The sequence below is a fragment of the Aythya fuligula genome, chromosome 2 (assembly GCF_009819795.1).
Source record: "Aythya fuligula isolate bAytFul2 chromosome 2, bAytFul2.pri, whole genome shotgun sequence".
NCBI classification, from domain to species: domain Eukaryota; kingdom Metazoa; phylum Chordata; class Aves; order Anseriformes; family Anatidae; genus Aythya; species Aythya fuligula.
This window is the reverse complement of record NC_045560.1, coordinates 30321075-30343996: the sequence shown is the minus strand read 5'-3', so window position 1 is coordinate 30343996 and position 22922 is coordinate 30321075. Positions and strand designations below refer to the sequence as shown.

At 34.4% G+C, this 22922-nt stretch overlaps 1 protein-coding gene across 9 annotated transcripts in view; it reads left to right on the top strand.

The window, feature by feature from the left end:
• DGKB (diacylglycerol kinase beta) overlaps window positions 1-22922 on the top strand; it is a 361100-nt gene that overhangs the window by 86441 nt on the left and 251737 nt on the right. For 5 of the 9 annotated variants that reach the window (XM_032182678.1, XM_032182679.1, XM_032182680.1 and 2 more), the window contains 7 exons: window positions 3776-3929; window positions 6438-6473; window positions 8070-8210; window positions 12055-12104; window positions 13939-14013; window positions 14582-14701; window positions 22194-22311. In XM_032182678.1, the coding sequence (XP_032038569.1) occupies window positions 3776-3929; window positions 6438-6473; window positions 8070-8210; window positions 12055-12104; window positions 13939-14013; window positions 14582-14701; window positions 22194-22311 (694 nt within the window). The remainder of the gene's footprint in view (window positions 1-3775; window positions 3930-6437; window positions 6474-8069; window positions 8211-12054; window positions 12105-13938; window positions 14014-14581; window positions 14702-22193; window positions 22312-22922) is intronic. The other 4 variants (XM_032182686.1, XM_032182684.1, XM_032182685.1 and 1 more) reach the window with 1 other exon arrangement.

Below are 22922 nucleotides of genomic sequence, written 5' to 3'. Positions count from 1 at the left end.
TTTTAAGGAATTATTTATTTTTTTCTGCTGCTGTATAAAGTGTTATGTTTATTACAATGGAGAGAGATAATAGAGAAAGCAATGAAAATAATTTGAAGTGTGCCTTTTTTGGAAACTCTCCTCTTTCTCATTTGTGAACTAGATGTATAATCAAAACTACTGCTAGATCTGTTACAGTCCAGTGCCATTCTGCTCTTTACTGTAGATAGAAAAGCAAACCTTCAAAAATCACTACAGTCCATTAGAGCTCAGTTCCTATTACGATAATCTGCACTAAGCATATTAGATCCTCTTGAAAATATTACTCAGCTATGGAGTATTAAAATCAAGGATTTTGTGTTTTTTATATAGACAAGAACCTAATCACAGGGATCTGTTCATAAAAGGACTGTTGCAGAGCATTTATTTGTTACAGCATGTGTATTTCTATCTCCATTTTGGACAATTAAAAGCATTTCTCACGTGTATCCAAGTCATTTACTAGTTTCCAGACAACTTTCATCTTCATTTGAAAACTTTTGGGTTATCTGATTTGTTGTATGCATGTTGCTACTTCATTAGGGGTTCACAGATCACAGAGGATATGAGAGCAAAGGATAAAGCACTTTCAGCTGAAGAAATCTAAGTGTAAAAGAGTGTTACAGAACAAACACATTATTTCCTCCTTTGCTAGCCACTGTAATCAGTGGCAGTCAGGGTGTCAAATATATTAAGTGGGCATGGCAACCAAGTCATGATATCTGTTGTCTTTCTGGCCAGAAATTATGTTAGGAATATTTGATTTGGGGGTGCTGAGATAAAAGATGATCTGACCATCTTTAGAAAATAATGAGAACTTTGAACATCTTTGAGAAAGTCTTCAGGAAGAAAAAAACACATAATTTTAACCTTATTTTTTAACCCAAATCTCTAACCAAACACAGTTCTGAGCATATAAATAGGAAAATGTAGCATTATAGATTTAGTTATTGCAATCAGCTCGGTGAACCAGTATTACTGAGCGTGGTGGTCTTACTGTGCTAGGCGGCTAAACACCACAACCACTCTCTCACTCCCCCTCCTTAGATGAGGAGAGGAAGAAGTAATGTAAGGAACAATTCGTGGATTGAGATAAGGATAATTTAATTAAAGGAAAAAAAATATTATTGAAAGATTATTATTAACTAAACAATTTAACTAAAGGGGAAAAAAAAAAAAAGGAAAGGGGGAAAGGGACAAAACAAATAAAGGCTATGTGGAAGTTCAGAGGAAAGAATTACTCTCTACTTCCCACAAATGAGCGATGCTTGACCACTTCCTTTAAACAGAGCTTCAACGCACGTAGCCGGTGTTCGGGAGGAGGACCTACATTTTCACAATGAGAGCACACCCCTCCCCTCTTCTTCCTTTTTCCATCTTTTATTGCTGAGTGTGACATCATACGGTATGGAATATCCCTTTGGTTGGTTTAGGTCAGCTGCCCTGCTGATGTTTCTTTTCTCACTTTTTTGCCCACTCCTTAGGAGGGTTAGAGAGAGTCCTGATGCTGTGCCAGTACTGCTCAGCAGCAGACACAACACTGGTGTGATACCACTGCTGTTCTAGCTAAAAGTGCAGAGCACAGCACTGTATGGGCTGCTACAGGGAAAGTTAACATCCCAGCCAGACCCAGTACACTGAGGCAGCAGTTCAAAAATCTAAGATGGCTATAAAGGAGTATTTTTAGCAGACATATACACAAGGAAAATAATAATTAAAAAGCCTTATGTAACTTGGATATTTTATATATCCATACATAAGCCTTAACTTAAATTGGATTGTAATTTGTTTTTCTGTTTCTCTTTTCACTTGATTACTCCCCTGTATATGAAATGTAATGAAATAGCTAACAAACACATCATTGATGAGAAACTTAAAAAAAAAAAAAAATCTCAGGTTGTTAAAGTCAGTTGATTAATGTATTTGTTATACTTATAGAGTTAAAAATACATTTATATGCTATGAACTCGTGACCAGTTTACTTGGATGCCAGTACATTGTGATTTTATTGATTACATACACTGAGGAGAATATTGTTTTGTTTTTTATTATTGAGAATAAAAAAGAAAGTTTATAGCATGACTGAAAGAATGTATGGTTTGCCAAATAAGAAGACAATGACTGAAACTCTATGATGATGAGAGAAAGGTAGTTACTCTGTATCCAAGTTGATTATTTGCATTTTATACCCAGCGTAAGCCTTGTGGAGGTAATTTTTTCAGTCCCTGCTATTTTTGTGTTCAATCTGTAGGAGTTCTATTGGTGTCACTCACTTTCTTTGTCACAGGTGTTCTGTTTTAGCTCAGCATAGATGCTCACTAAGTTTGCATTCCTAATAATAACAACTTGCACAAGATCAGTCAAAATTTTCAATCTGTGTTAGTCCCTATAAGGGGAGTGATATATGTTTAAAATATTAGCCATTAGCAGTTAGGTATTGGCCTTAATGAGAAATGCCTTATTTGATGTGGACATAAAATTTCTGCATCTCATAAAAAATGGGGAGGGGAATGGGGGGAGAGAGAGAGAAAAATCATTGCTCCAAAGCATTGAAATAATTTTTACAATGACTTAAATATAATTTATACTATGACTCAGGTTCTGAAGGCACTGACGGCACTGAGGATTTAGTTTCCCTTTTCTTTTCCCTTGTATGGCTTCAAGCCTTCGTAGTCTTTTCCCTCCTAATGCTGCATTCACTGGGCTGCACTAAAGGAGTTGAATTATTTTTCTCATGGATGAATGAGTCTTCCCCAAACATGGGAAGTTTTCTCCAAGTTGATGTTGTGGTGTAATGTGGCTTTCTCTGTTAACTATTAGAAAAGTTACTGTCCTGCTCGAGCTAGAAAGGCAGCAATGCTATATAGTTTACAGATCAACAAGTGATAAGCTGTTCTATTAAAATCACGTATGTAACTGAATAGTATCATTGATAAGTGTGCAGTTGTGTCAGTTATTTCAGAGATAAAAGTGAAATTGGCTTAAGATCTCTTGACATTTCACATCTTCATTTTTAGTGGTTCTATATTAGCAGGGTAAAATGGGATCATAATGAATCTAAAATTCATTTTAATATTTAAAACAGGAAACACTGTCTTTCCAGAGAGAAATCATAAATGAAGGTTCATTAATCAGGTCCTACCTTGATGCCAAAAAAATAAATTAAACTAAATTACAAATGCTTCAAACTGACAACTCTGCCTCCCTCCCCCCCAAGTTGTACAGTCTAAGCACTCATTTGAATGTTAGAACCTATTTAGATTATCAGTTCATCTTTGACAAATAGCAGAAAGAGTTGTTGCCACCGAGAAAAAACAGGTAGCCTTCAATTGCCTGAATTTGGCATTTAGAAATCCCCTGCTTATTGTCTGCTTAATTACGATAAAAGAGAAGTCTTAGCAGATACATCTCCATAGCTCCCTAGGTGCCTTTGTTTGCAGTTTTGTGTGTGCTTTTAAGCCATATTGTGATTAAGAAACAAGTCAGCACAGAACTTAGTTTTGCGGTCCTTATAGAAGTGTTCTGAGTTTATTCTGGATTATTTTACACCATACTCTGGGCTATTGAAACAATATTGTGAGTTTTCAAAGTAATAATTCAAAAATCAGTCACTCTCATGAGTAAGTATGCCAGGCTATATCTTCAGGAATCAGTATTTTCAAGGATAGTCTAAAGTTTTTACTAACAGTATTATCTGATGTGTTAATATGAAAGCTGTTGAAAAATTATCAATTCAATTACTTTTTTCCTCCTCTAGACAATTGATTTAGAGGGATTCAAACTGTTCATGAAGACTTTTCTGGAGGCAGAGCTACCTGATGATTTCATTGAGCATCTTTTTACATCATTTAGCAACAAAATCTCTCACTGCAGCCCCTTAATAAAAAACAAACCCCAGCTACTTTCTGGAGGTAAGTAATCAAATGTAAGAATTGCAAGTTCTGTGCTGCTGCTCTTCACCTTCTAATAGTCATAAATATGTAGAATTCTAAACTATTTGTACTTCTTTGTTCTGATATTTATGAAATTGCAGAAACTAAGTCATGAATAAGGAATATCGTGAAGAAAAACAGATATTAAATGGTTTTATCTTTTTAATTCACATTGATGATGCAGCTGAGACACCAAGTGGACAGTCTTTGTCACATTAATGCTAATCAGATTGCTATGGTTACATAGTATTGCTGACTACTTTGCTGTATAAACACTAAGAAACATTCACAGCCTCATGCAGGATGCTTCTGCTGGTGCTGTACCCAGTTACTGCTGCTTAACTGTCTGCTTTTTGCTGCTCTTAGTAATCTTAAATACTTACCAGCTAATAGTATTTTAAATGTCCTGTAACTGTTAGCAGTATTTGTTCTATGCAATGTAAGACTGAAATTTTCACACTAAATAACATTGTTATTAAACAGCAGAGGACAACATGATAAAATATTTTCAGGCAAAATAGTGTTTAAAACCTACCAACTTCTAACATTTTTTAAAACTTTTAACAAAAATGTAGTGAAGAAATTTAAGATCACCATTCTGTCTTGAAATCTTAGGTTTGGCACTCTACGAATTTGGGAACTCTATCAAAACCCTAACTAAAAGTAGAAGTTAGGCTAACTTAAAACTAAATTTCGTCTTCTGAGCAGCTGGGCTAATCAAGCATTTAAAACACTTTACCAAATGGTTTCATGGGTTCTTAGTTGCCTGAATTCTTCATATGAAGATTAGGTGTCTTCAAATTTCAGTTCATCTAGAAGTTGTGAATTTGGTACAAGTACTACTAGCTAAAATGTTATGTGCTGCAGATACCAAGCTCTAGATTTCCATAGTTGCTTCAGTGTGCAGTATTAATTATAGGCTTTCAGGTATTGCCAATTGAATCTGGCCTTATCACTTTATTGTATTATATTGTGTGCATGATTTTTTTTTTTAATTTTTTTTTTTTTTTCTTCTAGCTAAACTTGCTTACCACATCGGGGGAATGGTTCTTCTTTTCATTTGAATTGAATACATCATATATCTTTATGCTTTCTAGTCAGAACTGCTGTGGACACATTTCCATACAAAAATACCTGCTGTGAAGCCTGTGTATTTCCAACTTCCCATGCTTTTGTTATTTTGTTATTTTGGACTAGTTCCACATGTAGAGCAGTAGGCTTGGTAGGCTATTGTGTAATCAGTTGTTTGGAGGATTCAAAACCTTCTGTTGCTCATTACAGCTCAAATAATAACATAGGTTTGAGCAAGTCACACCAACAATTCAGTTCTTTAACCATTAAGATACTTTGTCACAGAATCTCTAAGGACATGTCTAAATGCATTGTTATTGTACTGCAGGAGCTATCTCATATGTCAGACATTATCAGTATTGTATTTTTTCTGCTACACAGATTCTGCTGCCTATAATGTATCAGGCACACAATTTCCACTGTCATTATTTTTAATCTTTCATTGAAATATTCATTGTTTTCATCAATGAGAATCATCAGCTATAAACATACTGTACCAGCTGCCAATTTAACACTTTTCCTGCTAACTCCAATTGCAGCTGACATTTACTGGTGCATATTTATTATGCTGTGTTTTTACACATGTTGTCCTGAGCACTTGCAAAAAGTTGTCTTTTTGGTGTTGTGTTTTTGAAGCTTTCACACTTTATATATAGAAATGATAACAGCTGTTTGTAGGTCATTGTCAGATTTATTGCTAAATTCTGCCTGGTAGATGCCATGCTCAGCTTTCTTTGCTTTTGTTATAATTCTCTCTGACAAATTTTGATTCTAATGTGTAGCTTAAAAAAAAAAAAAAAAAAAGTGAATTCTATTGTTATTGTTAAAACTGTATGCTAGGTTTCTTACTGTAGTAACTCCTAACCTTTTTCTCCTTCACTTATTTTGTACTTCATTTTCATCTTCAGTTTAGTCTTTAGTCTTACATATGCATTTAGTGCAATACCTGAAGGACTATTTGATAAATTGCTATATGCAAAGCATGTTTGGAGAGATAGTTAAGTTCATCTCAAGCAAGAATTATCATTATTATTATTATTAGTAGTAGTAGTGCATGAAAACATGCTGTTCATATTGCAGTTCAGTTGCCTGAGTTTTAAACTAGATGCTACATCTTTATAATATGTAGCATTTAAAAGGAAAAAAAAAAAAAGTAAACATCTGTACATTATCATGTGCAAATAAAAAAAAATATAGAAACCTTAATTTTAGAGTATCTAGCAAACTTAAAATGTTACCAGCAGTGAAAAAAATGACTATACTGGGAAAAAAAAATGTCAGAAACATTTGATATTTTCCTGGAAAATTGAAAGGTATACAAGAGCTAGAGAAGCAGAGTTCATAAATCTATCTGGTATGTGAACATTCTTAGTGTCTCTCAGTCTACTCATGTCTGTTTATAAATTGTATTTTCAGTTAAGGTATCTGAAGAACGATGGAAACAGATGCCAGGTAGGCAGCAGAACTGTAAATCAGTATTGCTTCCACCCCTCTCTCCCACCTCTTGATTATTAACTAATACTTTGACATGTACCTTGCAGCTGATGATAAGCTAAAAGTTGCTTTAAAATTTGTATGCCATTTTCATTTAGATTTCATTGAAATGCAAGACTTTTCTTTTTTTCTCAAGATGAGTGGGTCCCAGCTTTATAATAACTTTTATTCTGTGCATAGGATTCAAATAAGAATAGAACATGAACTATCTGTGTAAACTGTTTGATTAAAGCTAGCATCGTAATTGATTAATGTTTTATACTGTCTTAATTTTAGGTGCACTTACTGACATACAAGCTCCTCTAGTAGAACATTGCCATATTAAATCTCTTTAGTTATTTAAATATTTACTTTGAGTCTTTATTGTCTTCCTGCTGCCATGGACATGAACTTGAAGATAATTTTTCTGCATGCCAGTTTGCACTTATATAATGAAAAATATCTTAGCATACATACCTCAGTAGACCTTTCAAAATGTCTAGATTGTAAATACTTTCCAGATGAAAATAGAAAATAAAAAAGAAAATTAATTCAATTTCCATCATATACAGTAATTCACTTGTCCAAGACAAATGCTTGAGAGAAATTATGTATGCAGGCCATGTACAGGTTATGTACATAACACTGTTCTGAATTAATGACGAAAAATATTTAAGAAACAGTTGATCCCTTTGTAAAGATTTGTCTTTAGCATCACTGAGGTCTATGGGAACTGTGACAGACTTGTAAAGAAAATTTCATTATTTGCAATGAAAAAAACTTTCTTTAATGAAAACTTTCTTTATGTAGTCCTGCTTTTCCTCTATTTTTCTGTATTTATTATTAGTTCTGCAGATTCTAGCAATATCCTCAGGACCAATCATGTTAATGCTCTCTTTAAACAAAAGTATTGACAATGTTGAAACTTGTATTCCAGTTGGTAAACTGGAACTGTTCTTGATCACATTTGAATGATTATTATGACTATTATTTAAATTCTGTGTTTGTTTTCATAATATTCTGTGATCAAGTCTTCGACATTGTAAATTTAAGTTGCTCTGGCACACAACTAACTCTTTTTGGGGGGAAGATTACACATTTATCACTAAAATATCTTTATCTGGTAACAATCTGTAAGTTAAATGAAACTTCTACAAATGTAAGGAATGGGATGCAGAATTGGGCAGGTATTGTTTTAATACTTAAATTAACATATAATACAGTAGAATAAAAATATTTACCAAAATTATTTTGTAGTCAAGTGATCTCAGATCAACACAAATGTAAAAACAGTGATGCCATTCCCGTAGTTGATTTATTTTTATAATAGTTGGCTTTCTGTAGTATTTTAAAAAATAAACCTCACTATCATTTTAAAAAATAAACCTCACTATCATTCTGCCTTTGCTGGATAAACTATGAATGTGAATCGTTTAAACTTCACATTTTGATTTAAATTAAGAAATAATCTGAGTTTCACATAAGATAAGGTTGCATGTACATCTACATACAAGTTCTGCTTTGTACTCTGTTTACATCATATATGAAAAGTAACAGTCTGTATTTAATTTCCAGGTCTGAGACTTAACAAAGGTACCTCGACATCCCGGCCTCCTACTCCTGCCAACTTAAATTTACCAGATGTGATCCAGCTGAAAGATATTGTTTGTTATCTGTCACTGCTAGAAAGAGGAAGACCTGAAGACAAGCTAGAATGTATGTTCTTCCTCTCTTCTTTTTTTATATATTTATTTATTTTATTGTAAAGAAAGAAAGCAATCAAAATTCTGATTTTAAATTTTCTGAGTTTAAGACTTAGTTTTAAATATCTTCCTTATAAAAATACAGTTCTAGGGGACCATTATTGCAGAAATGAGCTTCTGTTCTTGCTAAGAGTATTAATTTGAGATTCTAACCAAATTCTATATAGCACCCATGAAGATAAAACAATCCACAGTTAAAATAATCCTTTCAAATATTTCTTTCTATGCTATTGTCTGTTGACTCTAGCATCAGAGCTGTCAAAAACAAATGAAATATACTAAGAATGCTTAGAGGGCTTTAGAAGTCATGAATAATATGTAGAAAATGAGCTAATTCAGGCAAAGAATAGTTGCTTATATGTGCCATGGGATCCATAATTAGTGAATACATACAAGAAAGTAAAATATATCTAAGTCTGCACCGCTGTTGGGAATGAATATTTGATTCTGAAAGTTAGAAATAACTTGACTGCTTAACTAGGGACCTGATTCATTAATGCAAAACACCTCCACCTGTTCAAAACCACCTGCTCAGAAAATAAGAGTTTGATTTGCAAATCAGAGAAAAGAACAAAAAACAACTACATGTTTTTGCATTATAGATTTTTAGAAGCCAGTTTTCTGGATAGATAAATAATTAATCAATCCAATCATATTAGTCCTTTCTGAGACCAAATATACTTTGATACACAAAACTGGTCTGTCTGTTAAAACTGTGGGATCAGACTCTGATACTGTAGAGAGACAGTATTAAGTATGATAGAAAATGCAAACAGTAGGCTCTGTCTGCTGGAATGAGAAATTCATTACAGGGTTACATAACCACGTTTTTGAAGTATCATGATTTTCTGCTACCTGTGGTTAGCTCACAATGACAACTTAGTACTGTGAGATCACTGACACCTTTGACTCAGCAGAAATTGCAAGGAGCCAGTCCTGAACTTGATAATAGAAGTTTGGTATCATATTGCTAGAATATTTGAATATATGTACCAGTTTGCATTTAAAACACAAATTACAAGATACTAGGGCTAAATTCAACTAACAGTAGTAACTGTTTCTTGGTAGCAAGCTGTGCAAGACCTATCAGAGCTCTAAAGAGGTCTGTGTGCACAGTAGTACATGAAATGGAGGGCAGTTGCCTCCCCTGGTGCCAGGAACTGGTACAATGAGAAGAGGTGGAGAGAACTGAGAGTCTAGGGTAGGGGATGTGCCATGGATTTCCCCCAATAGGAACTGCACAGGCAAAAGACTGTGAATGGTCTGTATGATTTAGGAGCTAGAGTCTGGTCTAATAAATGTATTGTATTTACAGATTAAATATATTCAAGATTGTATGGATTTACTACATGCTATTAAGAATATGGTTATTACATAAGTTGATTTTCTACTTTGTCATCCAGAGTTGAAACATACCATGTATTATAACTTCTTAGTGCATAAATTTTGGATTATAATGCAGAATATGTATGCAGAATTCCCTATTGATTTTTTGCTCAATGTTCCTTATAAATTAATGGTATAATTTTACACTTTATCTTAAATAATTTTATAGTACTAGGCCCTGTGGCTGCAAAGTAAAATATAAATCAGTATGCTAACATTAATACTAATCTCAAATCATGAATTTTTCTGTTGACAACAAATGGAAAGCCTCTGAGTCTTACCTGAGTGTTTGGAACCTAGATGCAGGGCAAGCAGAACATAGAATTGGTGCTTTCAAATAAAATCGGATACAAACTAGATGACTCTTTAGAATAAAGTGCACCACAAGAAAACTGTGTTTAGACTTTGAATGTATATCATCTATAGATTTTAATAGATTTACCAGTATTTCAGCAGATATTTGCAGTGTATTCCTGGAGGTTTTCAGTACTATGAATCCCACCTGTTTACACAGCCAACATATCTATTCTTAAACTATGGATAGCTTGAATATATCCCAAACCTCCATAACAGAGAAACATCGGAAGAATTAAAGTTCTTTTTTTAAGGTCATATAGCAGACAGATCAAGGTGCATATATATTGTTAAGTAACTCCGTGATCTATGGCTCAACCTTCAAACTTGATCCATAGAAAGATTTGGAAGGGTGTTGCCAGCGTGTCAAGGGAGGTGATCCTGCCCCTCTACTCAGCCCTGGTGAGGCCACACCTGGAGTATTGTGTCCAGTTCTGGGCTTCCCAGTACAAGAGGGACATGGAGCTAATGGAGCTGGTCCAGAGGAGGGCTACAAAGCTGATTAAAGGTCTGGAGCACCTGTCATATGAGGACAGGCTGAGAGAACTGGGCCTGCTTAACCTGGAAAAGAGAAAACTGAGGGGAGACCTCATCAATCTGTACAAATATCTTAAGGGAGGGTGTCAAGAGGATGGAGCCAGTCTCTTTTCAGTTGTGCCCAGCGACAGGATGGGCACAAACCAAAGGGCAGGAAGTTCCAGCTGAATACGAGGGGGCACCTCTTTACTGTGAGGATGACAAAGCACTGGCACAGGCTGCCCAGAGAGGCTGTGGAGTCTCCTTCTCTGGAGATATTCAAAACCCACCTGGATGCCATCCCACACACAATGTACTCTGGGTGATCCTGCTCAGCAATGGGGTTGGACTAGATGATCTTCAGAGATCCCTTCCAACCTCAACCATTCTGTGATTCTCTGAGGGGATCCATTGTGGTGTTATTGTTCACAGTTGAACAGCCCAGATGTTAGGTTTTCTGAGACATCTAATAAGATGGTTTGTAAAGTAGATTGCTTGGGTTTTGCTATGAGTTGAGGCATTAAAGTGTCCCGAAACCACCCTTTTAAGGTGGTTTCAGCTCTCTTCTTCCTTCTTAGAAAGTAGATCTTCTAGAGGGAAAAAGAAATTAGCACTTTTGAAGGACTTTTGAAGGGAATGGGGAATTTAGAGCTCTGACTAAGTATGTCCCAGACAGTAGGGACAGAGTGAGGTATGCCTAGGCTTCTGGCCTTCATCTTAAGACTTTTAAAAATATTTCTACCAAATGTTCAAATTTCTTTGCTTTGCAATCTAATGCTGTATATGATCATCTGAATAAACTGCTTTGAAATGTTTTGATATTAATGGATATACCCACTCTTGTGGCTGGAATCAAGTAATGATAGAAACTTGAAGGTATATATTCTTTTCTGTATGTCACCAAAATGCAGCTATTCTTGTCTGGGCGGCTCTCCAGCATATTGGAAAGATATTTTCAAGTTGATAGAGCAGGTAGGATTTATATCGACAGTCTGCGAGGAGTGTTTATTGTTGGGTTTGACTGCATAGATACTTCAGATAATATTCTATTTCGTTTAGCATATGTCAAAAAGTATTTATAAAGCAATATTAAGTAGTGATGACTGCAACCAAGAGAATGGAATAGCATTGTAACTTAAGCATGTTTATCAACATTTGCTTGACCAATTGTGTGTTTTCTTGTTTTGGGTAACATAAGAGAGAAGGGCCTTTTGGTGGTACTCCCCAGAAATACAGATCATCTCTGGGAGGAACCAGAATCACATTCACAGATCAGATTAACAAATGGAGGGATTATGTAGACAATCTGTAAATGTCCTCTCCTGCTAATATGTCTTATTGGAGGCACTATGGCTGGGGAGTCACTGAGTGAACCTCATACAGTACAAAATGTTTGGTGGATCTACAGTTACTATGTTCACTAAGGAAAATGTTAATGCTTGTCCTGTGAAACTCAGTTTGTCCTTTTTTTTTAATGAAATAATATTGTTGTTATATTTTCTAATCGAGTTTCCTTCTCTTTTCTTTTTATTTCCTTTTAGTTATGTTTCGATTATATGATACAGATGGAAATGGATACCTGGATAGTTCGGTAATTTTATTTATTCTGATGTGTTATAAGTCTATGCCATAATGATAAACCTATAGAAGACTACATGAATCCTGAATTAATGGAAGCACTACAAATTTTAGTGAATAGAAAATAGAAATTGCCCATTTTGAAACCAACTTTCAAGTTAGGTTTTCCATAAAGCTGCTTTTTCTACACTGTATAATTTTGCAAATGCTGGCACTGTTATTGTATAGTTCTGTTGTATATTTTTCTGATTTTTAGTCATATTACTGTAGGGACACGTTAATATGGTTCCTAAAACTATATGGGATGGTATGTATGTATGTTTCATATGTATGTTTCTGGTAGATGTATATGAAAGTAACATTTGCAAAGATTTCATTAAAAAGGGAAAGTGCATGTTACACAGTGGGTGTAAGTAGAGAGATGCCAGAACTTCCATGTTATTTTAACTAAGGAATGATAATAAAGTTTAAATATGGAGAAGTAGCCCAACCAAATGTTGTAAGGAAAATCAGAGGTATAGTAATCAGAAAGAGTTTTAAAAAATGAAACTTTTTTTTTCTTGCAGAGCATAAAGGTCAACTAATGGAAATATATATTGTGTTGTATTGGCAGCTTTTATTTATTTTTCATCTCTGTCTCAACAAAGTAAGACAGCAAAGAGGAGACTGATTAAAAAAAAAAAAAAAAAAAAAAAGGTGATTTCCACAAGGGATAAAGGAATAGGGAAGCTAAGATACCTAGAGGTATAATGTAAACACTGTATTATATTGTTAGGCAATAGAAAATATCAGGCAATACAAAATATTAATAACTAGTGAATAATAACTGCAATATGAGAATATACATTCTAGATAAGTATGTTTACAAACCACACTATATATGACTATGGAAAAATCCTAGTGATACATGAATAAGGGAAATTACAACACTCTAAGGTTAAAGAAAAAAATTCCAAGCCTGAGTTTTGGGTGGTCTGGCTATCTGCCTTGTGTACGATGTTCAGTACTTCTGAAAATCGGGTCATAAATATAATAGTACGTATACTGTACATCACCTTGTACTCCTTTTGAGATTAAAAGTGAAAATAATCACGTGTCTACATAGTTTTAATTTAATTTAGCCTGAAGACTGACCTACAGTTGATTCTTATAGTTATATGAGGTTGTGTAACGTTTCTTGTTTTTTCTTAACAGTTGAAGAATATATGACATTTCTTATAGACATCTCTGGTTAAAATCAAACAGATTATGAGATTATACATGTACGTTTATGTCTAGAATAATACTAATGTAGCACTTCTACCTGGTGAATTCCTCAGCTGGCTGAATATAAGGGGAAATCTTTGAATTTTAAATCTCAACAGCTCAAACTTATGAGTTTTGATTACTTATATTAATGAAGTTAAAATCAGAGTACTCCAGAAAATAACACTGACAAAAAAATTAAGGCCAGTTTATTTAGAACAAATGTTTTTCATCTCACTTTCTGTCACATAAGGACTATAGATTATTTCTACCAAGGATGCATGCCAACTAGGAGCCGCCAAACCTCTCTTCTCATGTATTAGAGTTTCTTTTGTAAGGGTAAATACATTTATGTAAATGAAATACATTTGCTATTAAAAATAATTTTAATTAATTTCTTGTTCTGTTCAGTGGGTCTCTGATTTTAAGTTTCACACAGTGCATTGATTAGCAATTAGTGATTAGAAATTATTTTTTTCTGTATATTTTGGTGTTCATAAAAATAGTCACCGTATGCAATAGGTTTGAATTATGATTTGTTTGCCATAAAAGTTGCCATTTAAATATTGCATTAAATAGAATTATTTTTCTTTCATCTATAGGAGTTGGAAAATATCATTGCTCAAATGATGCATGTTGCAGAGTACCTTGAATGGGATATTACTGAACTGAGTCCAGTATGCATCCATTTTATCATATTTTTTTTATGGTGGTGTTAGAGACAGCTTTTATTTATTTCATGATAAAGTGATGCCAACGTGAGTTCCTAGATATTAGCAAGATAGAAGTATTAATAGTTTGTGCTCCACCATGACACTGTAAATTAACACTTTTTTCAAAGTCTTTTTTTTTTTTTTTCTGGTTAAATCTGTTCTGTAAAGCGTTCTTTGGAAAAGTTTGAAGGCTTTTCTTCAGTGCACATAGTAATTAATATTTGTAACAACTCATTTACCCCTGAAAATTTCTTGACAAGAACTGTCTCTTACTAGTATTGTACATAGTAAGTACACAAAGGGGCACTCTGTTTTGGGAAATGTATGTGCTAATTAGTAACATTAGGAGCTAGTAAAACATAAATATGAATATTGCATTTCATTTTCTGACTCGGTGGCACTCATTTTAGTACAGGTACAATACAAGTAATATTTTCAATTTTGCATATGGATGAGAGACCATAGATCTCTACACAACTGGTTATATGGTTAAGAATATAGAACTTATGAGACTTTTTATTAAACTGTTTAGATTCTTCATGAAATGATGGAGGAAATTGACTATGATCATGACGGCACTGTTTCTCTAGAAGAGTGGATCCAAGGAGGAATGACAACAATCCCACTCTTGGTCCTTCTTGGGTTAGAGAATGTAAGTACTAACATAAGAGTGTCAACTTTATGCTTGCGTGTCAGCTGTACTCCTAAGGTTTGTTTCTCTATAACCTGTATAGTGAATATTTTTTCTTGTCTTTTACTATGGCTAAATGATGTGTGAAGAACAGAAGTGTGTCTTCAAAGTCAGAGCTACACTAACACCAAATGAGCCAGCTCTGGAGCTGGAAGTTGTAAAAAGCTCATTAGTTTATCTTGTTGACAGCATATTATTAATTACTTGCTACAGTAGTGTCTTTTAAAAATGTTTTACTACCCATGTGTATGTTACAGCTGGCTTGTGTTTAGGCAACTTGGTATGGTGCTGTGGTGTGTAGCCTAACCATAGTGAATCATGAAACAGTCTAGGTTGGAAGAAAGTTTGGAGATCATCTGATCCAGCATCCTATTGAAAGCAGGTTCTTGGATTTTTTTTTTAATCCAGGCAGGACTCTTTCAAGCCCAATCCTAAATCCATTGAGATGGATTCCACCAGTTCTGTAGGCAGCTTCTCCTAGTGTTTAGCTGTTTTCATGGGAAACAGTTTTTTTCTTTCATGCCCAGACAGAATTTTTCCTGCAGCAAGTCTTGCCTTCAGGCTTTTGTCCTGTCATGAAACATCACTGTGAGTACAGTTCTTCCATCTCTATAACTACCTTAATAAACTATATTAAGTAGCAATATCGAAGAGAACACTTAGACCAAAAGATGGAGTATTATGAAAGAAGTGTGTAGAGTCTGTATGTTTACAACTTCACATTAAAGATAAGGCAGATATACTATGATCAATGTTGTATCCGTTCAAAACAGCTGTTTGAACTCTGGCATGTTGCCAGTGCCACCTGCTGTCCTGTATTTTAGCTAATTTTGAGCACATGTATCTTAGCATCTGTTTCAAGTGCTTTTTTGTTATATAACTTTTTTTCTGAAGTCCAGATGCTGAGGTGAAATCATAAATAATATTTACCTTTCCCCACTTAACTGCTATGTCCTGAACTAAATCTGGACTGTTGTAGTCACTCCATGTTATCTTAATCTCACAAAGAACGTTCAGACTTTCCAAATTTAAGTATGTAACAAAAACATGCATTTAGCAGGAGATTTAAAATTCTTGCAAAATATCAATAATCAAAACTTTATCTCTCATAAAGTTTTATTTTACCGAATTACCACTTACGTACCTGAATTGAGGATAACTTAAAGTACATTCGGATCACTGTAAGTACTAATTCCCTAATTCCATATATGCAGGGCTAAGTGAAAATATATATGTATATATGTATTACTTTCCTATATTACTATATACTATAATAAATATATTTATTAGTTCCCTATCATCAAACAACAAATCTTTGTTAGATTGTATTTCATTACTTCCACAGATTTACTTTAAGCAAAAGGCAGCATACTCTGTCAAGAAATTAGTAAAGGAGATAACTGATGGTCATTTTCAAATTTTTGGCAAGTGTTGTTATTCTGGGAACATTTTGCTGTATCTTAAACAGCACCTGGGAATGGTACTGTTTAATATCTTTATCAATGACATAAACAGTGGGATCGAGTACATGCTCAGCAAGGTTGCAGATGACACCAAGCTGAGTGATGCAGTTGATACAACAGAAGGAAGGGAAGCCATCCAAAGCTTGGGCAAGCCATCCTGGACATCCCTACCCATGGCACAGAGGTTGGAACAAGATGATCTTTAACATCACTTCCAACCCACGCCATTCTAAGAATATTACTAAACTGCTTTTCTAAGTGATGTGTCCTTGCTAATTACTCCTTCTGATTGATAAATACACTTTTCAGAAGTTTCACATTGCATACTAGTGACTGTTAGGTCATTTGTTCTACTCCTCCTCAATTGAAACCTGCAAAAATTCTGACCTTTTTACATGTATTTCATTTTGCATTAATCTAAGCACATAAAAACTGTCAGTGAAGTTTAAGAGAGATCCCGTTTGCTATCCTACCCTTATTCAAAATAATTCATAATTTTGTCACAAAAAAACATTTAATGACGATTTGTTTGTAAGGTGTTTTATTAGCCACAAACTGTTTTCTGCTCTTTGCTAGGAGAGCACACTTTCGCAATATTATCCCTCTCTGTCCTGATAAAAGCACCTAATTTGTGTTAAAAAGTTAGAAACTGACATGCCAGATATTTTGGTCTCATCTCTTGAGATGGATCATTAAAAACGGATCATTACTGTCACCTCTGTCAGAGATAGTACAGAAGGTAGCTATGAACTGTAAGTTTGCAAGTGTTTAAAAATCCTTAGCCTTAGGAATGGAAACTATTTTATTACCTCGTCATTGTCCACTAGATGTCACAGTTGCACTGTAGCTGGTACTCTGCAGTTGCTGAAAAGCTGCCCTAAGTTGAGAGGGAAATTGAACAGTATTGCTTCATAACCTTCGTAAATTGTTATCAATAATCTGAAGCCGGGCTACTGTGCCTTTCTTTTAAGTCACTGGTTGTAACTTTCAAGTTATTTAATCTCCTCTCTTGAAGCAAATATACTCTGAAAACTTATAAATTTGAGTATCAAGGTAAATCTCAATGAGACAAAGACATTTCTGTAGAAGTGTGACAATGCTTCTATTAGGTCGGAAGGAAATGCTCTTACAGTTTTACTTTGGATTCTCAAGCAGCAAATGTTATGCTATTATACTCAGAATTTAAAAAGTTAGTGTTTTGTTTTGTTTTTTTTTTTTTTTCAAAAAATATTTTTAAATCTTTTTCCTTTTTTTTTTTTTTGTTTAAATGTGGAACAGAATACTTGAATGTGAATCCACACATGGGAAATAATTATATTATATTATATTATATTGTATTGTATTAATCTTTGGCTTACTTTTTGAGATCTGAGTATGTGAAATTGGAATCAAACCAGAGACTTTAAAATGTTTGCAAGAAGTTTGGTGTGGAGTCTGTTGCATCATGAGGAGTCCCTCTCAGGCTGAACTCTGAAATGACTGTTTAATACCTAGGCAGTTTAGTAGACTTATATTTCTTTCATACAGAGAGGAATAAGGGTGATTTGGCTTCCCTTTGCCTTCATTTTATTTCTTTTGTGATATTTTGGTAATTCCTACCTGAAGTGTAGCAGCTGGATTTTCTCAATGGCTCAAGTGCAGATGAGCCATATGCTGTTTCTATAAGTACAGAGGGCGAAACCAAGGCCTTGCTGGAAGCTGTAGCTTATGCTCTTTGTCAGCTCTGCAGTAGATCCATTCCAAGTATGAGAGCTATTTTACCAATATCATTTCACATCATTGCCAGCAGAGGGGGTAACACTAATGCTTCGTGAAACTTCATACCAGGAGCTGCAAAGTGCATTTTTTTTTTTTTTTTAACAGTGCCATCTACTTTTATGCTGCGCTCGCTCCCACTTCTTTGCGGAAGGTTTGCAAGTGCCATTCCTTACTATAGCTTTGCCTTTCCTTTTGACTGTACGCTTGTAAAAGCCCATGAGAAAACAGGAATAACCCTAACCTGATCTGGGTGTAAGGTGTAAGATATATGGCATTTCATAAAGAGAGAGAAATTTACTGTTACTTAAAATATAATTACTACAGCATTTCTGTCTCTGCAGATGACAGGTGACTACTAATTTAGGGACAGAGAAACATTGTGGTGTGGCTAATTATGAAGCTTATTTCAACAAATGAATTTCCCCTCCTGTGCTTCCTTTTCTGTTCCTTGCTGTCATTTCCTGATGTGCATATTAATACCAAAGCATCTCTGGGTGATGAGGATAATATGCCAGTCAGGTGAAGATAGGGGAGGTATTTTTTTGTCTGTTCTTCAAATTTTTCAATACCCACTGCACCCACCTTCAAGCACGTGCACGCACCCTCCTACCCCCCAGTTTCCTGGAAGTGGGGAGCCCTCCCAATGGCCATGCTTCTTGAATCGGGTTAATCCTTATCCTGTTGAAACAGACTTAAAAACCCCTGTCTCCAAACCCAAACAAAACAAAACAAGATCTGACATGAATTCTTTGCTGACAGTCCAGCAAAGAAATAGAGCTTAACTGCCTTTATATTAAAATGAGGTGCTCTGACACTTCTCTCCTTCCCAGTAATCAAGCAATACCCAAAGATCAGTCACAAAAACGTCTTCAGGTCATGGACATAGTTTTAAAAGACATGAAAACAAAATAACAATAGGCCACAAAAGAACAACTTAGCATACTCCCTAAAATCCTTCATTCTTGGTTGCTTGTTACTGACACTCCTCACAGAAACAACTGAGCATGCTGATATTCAGGCATTATGGCTATTCTTGTATGAGGAGATACTTGCTAGGACAAAAACTTGCATTTTTTCTCTTCATTTATTTATTCATTTTTAACTTTCAGAATGTGTGTTTTTGTGCTTGAAACCTCTCTTTGGTTTCTTTTATTTACAAATATCTAAGAAACTGTAGTAAGTTAACATTAGATCAGACTAGGGATGTGTAGCTAAATTGTGACTGTATGAAAGTTTCTACTAATTCTAAGGCTGTCTCTGTCTTGGTTGATTTGCTTTTTAAGGTCAGGTCCTTCTGGCAATAAAATCCACGAAGGGTCAGGAGCATAAGTTAAGAGAACCATTGTTAACAAAATAAATGTTACTCTTGTCATTATGTGCTAAAGTCTATGTGTGGCATATGGAGGCTTCATTTTCAGTGATGTATAATGAAGTGAGGAAGAGATTTTTACTGTACCTGCCCTGCTTTGAGATTTTCTTAATGACTATTAGTTTTTAAACTCTTTCTCAGGATATGGAAGCAAAATGACTGAATGCCAGTAAATGCACCAGTATGTCAGAATTGTGGATTTTATTCATACTTAAAGACTTGCATTGAGGGAGCTTTGTTTCATATTGTCTTTTTTTTTCTTTCCGTTGGCAATGTTTTAAAAAGTTATGTGCATGCATAATCATATGCAGCACTTTATTGCTGATTTTTGGCAGTGCACAAGAGCAAAAATTTAATTTGCTATTTTCCAAAAGTGCATTGTGTTTATGTAATGGATTTGCATCAGTTGCAGTCTGTAACACAGTTAAGTGTTTTAATTGGCAGAACACCCACATCAAGACTTGTTTGTTTTTCTGATAAGGAAAATGCCAGCTAAGTTAGTCCATATGTTCTGTTCAAATAAGAAGCAACATATTCACATGTAATAGCCATTCTTCAAAAATAAAATTAAAATGAAAAAGTAACACAAAACTAATGGGGAAGAGGGACATGTTTATGAATAATCATGAATTTTTGTTATTTTTTGAAATAGCAAATATTTTTGCTAAGGAAAGCTTGTTGTCATGCATTTCAAGTGCAATTCTACAAATTATGTCTGTTGGTGTTCTGAGTTAATGTTAAAATGAAAGTGTGCATTGTTTACTGTTTTTTTGTGTGTGTTTGTTTGTTTTTTTCCCCCACAGCAGGATTCACATGGTCTTTATTGTCTAGTGAACAATTGTTTACTTTCAGAAGACTTCAAATCTACCCCGTGTATTGTAGTTTAGCAATACTTAAAAAATAAGTTGAGTGGTGTAGTAAGATGGAAAGAAAAATAGAAGTTGCAGGGCTCCATTTAGTGAAATACATGCTCTTAAGTTGCTGGTCATGGAGGAGCTTGAAAGGCTTCTAAGGCTCCGCGGCCACAGAATCTAAGGGGAAATGGGAAAACTTCCACACTCTTCTAGCCTGAAAATCCCACATAAGGTGTCTGCTCTGCTCCGCTCTTTTTGCAGAAAGGGGACCCTCACATTGCCCTGCTGTCAGAGATGGCATTTGAACCAGGAGAACTCCACTTAAGCTCTGATCTCAACAAAGGAAAAAAATATTCCAGCTGATTTTTCAGTCCCTTTTGTTGTAGGTAGTTTATAGGAATTATTCAAAGCTGTGTTCTGGCTATGACCTGGCTTTGAACCAAATATTCCCAATTTCTTGGAGTACTGATTTTTATACAGGAAAATGTTCCTTTTTAATTTTTTTTTATTTATTTATTTTATCATAAGAATGAAGAAGTCTTAATCATCTTTGACTTGTCATTAACAACTAATTTCTAGAGTAGAGCAAAACTAGCTTTTAAGGACAAAACTCATGCAATACATGCTGACAAACAACAAAATATTTTTGTTTTTATTTATAAATATATGTCCGCTTACATTAATCATCCTTATCAGTGAAAACCATCATATTATCGAATATCAGCAATATCAAAAATCAGCAATATTGTATATATGTTCTTGTAGCTTAATACAAGAAATCACAGGCTGTATAAGAACCATCTGTTGATGGTTAAATCCATTCCATTAAATATGAGCAAATTTATGTTTGTAATGAAATGACGAAAAAGATCACACCATTCAGTAAGAAACAACATATCAAACTACTGTAACCTGTTTCCAGGTGATAGATGTCATTAGTTACTTCTGTCCCATTAGATATTACATTCATTAAAAAAAAAAAAAAAAAGTAAATGGATTTCAAGTGCAATTTTATTAGGTTAGTCACATTGTTTAATTTAAAACCTTTTCTGAAAGAAAACGTCTGACAACCACGCTTGTCTAGAAATCTAGAATTTACAGAATTAATTGTGCAAAAACTGCAACGTTAAAATCACACATCGTTTAGATAACCATATAACAACAGTGAGTTCCCAGGATGGTTCCATTAAGAAGGAAGCGAAAAATAGTACAAGTGAAAGCATACTTTCATAAACATTTCATAACATTTGTTCATGTTTTGGTTGTAAGTGTGACTTACTGGGTCACTGAATTGCAAGTGTCGGTCTGTTGATTGGTCTGTCCATGCAAGATTTGACTATAGTGCTAAAGTTAGCTGAAAAAATGTAGGATTAATTGTAGAGGAATTAAAGTTTTAGAGAGGACATCCAGGATGTAATCCCACCCTTAAATACTTTATTTTTGTTTTACTAGTGGCAGTAGATTAATATAAATTCGAGCTGGCAATAGATATATTATTGTGGTTAGGTTCGGTGTTATTGTGATGTCCCACTTCACACATAATTATGCATTTTACTTTTTCTGAGGGTCTGTAAGAATATCTGTGAAGTTTAAAAAAAAAATCTATTTTTAAACTATTTATTGTTGGTTCGGGGGAGTTTTACTTTCTAACCTGCAGCACATTTATTTCTAGAATTAGTCTAGAGCAAATTTTAGTTGTTTTGAAAACAATTATAATTTAAGATCAGCCTGGATTTAGTGCTAACGTAGCATTGCAGTGTTGACAACAACCTGGTGTTTTTTTCTGAATCGTTTTTGAAACACATGGGCATACATGAGCTTCTGAAGATTTTTTTATTATATCATTGCCTCTGTATTTAGAATGATTCTACTGTGATCTGATGCAAAGTATTAAATGAAGTAACAGCTTGTCTTTTATGTTCTTCATTCAATCTCCAGTTTTACTGGCACTTATATATTTCATTGTTTATTTTATTAAGTGAAATCTGTTTCTTTTATGTCCTGTGCAGAATGTGAAAGATGATGGGCAGCATGTATGGAGACTGAAACACTTTAACAAGCCTGCCTACTGTAATCTTTGTTTGAACATGCTAATCGGAGTAGGCAAGCAAGGTCTCTGCTGTTCTTGTGAGTATAAGTATTTCAATGTCCATTTGTAGCTATTCCTAGAAGTGTTGTAGTCTCTGCATAACAAAGAAGTAGTAGCTTCCTAGTACAAACCCACAGCCAGCACAATGGTGCTTCCCCTTAGTTCACTACATGTATGCTTGAGTGGTCAAGATTCGATTCTTAATTTTTTAGGAAACGGGTGTTTCAAAACTGCTGTTTTCTCTGTTATAATTGCTCTCAGTATTCAATACAAGTGGTGTTCCACTTGTATTGTCTGCTTGTATTCTTTTTTATTTATTTTCTCTTATCAAGCATCATGCTTAAGATACAACCTTTTTTGTTGTTGTTGTACCTCTTTTGTACTTGTGAATAATTGTTCATATTCTCTAATAGCTATACTTGGTCTACTAATAGGTACATACTTTAATAATTAGATACTTGTTTAGTATCTAATTCCAGTGTTTATTTATTTGAATGTTGCACATAATTCATGTTCTGTTATTTGTAAAAGTCAATATCCCAGTTTCCCACAACCTGGCATCAAGACTCCATAACATTTGTAAAGTTTTTGATGTTTACTTGATTTGTGATTATCAGTCTTGCATTAATTTATCATAATAATTGTTTAT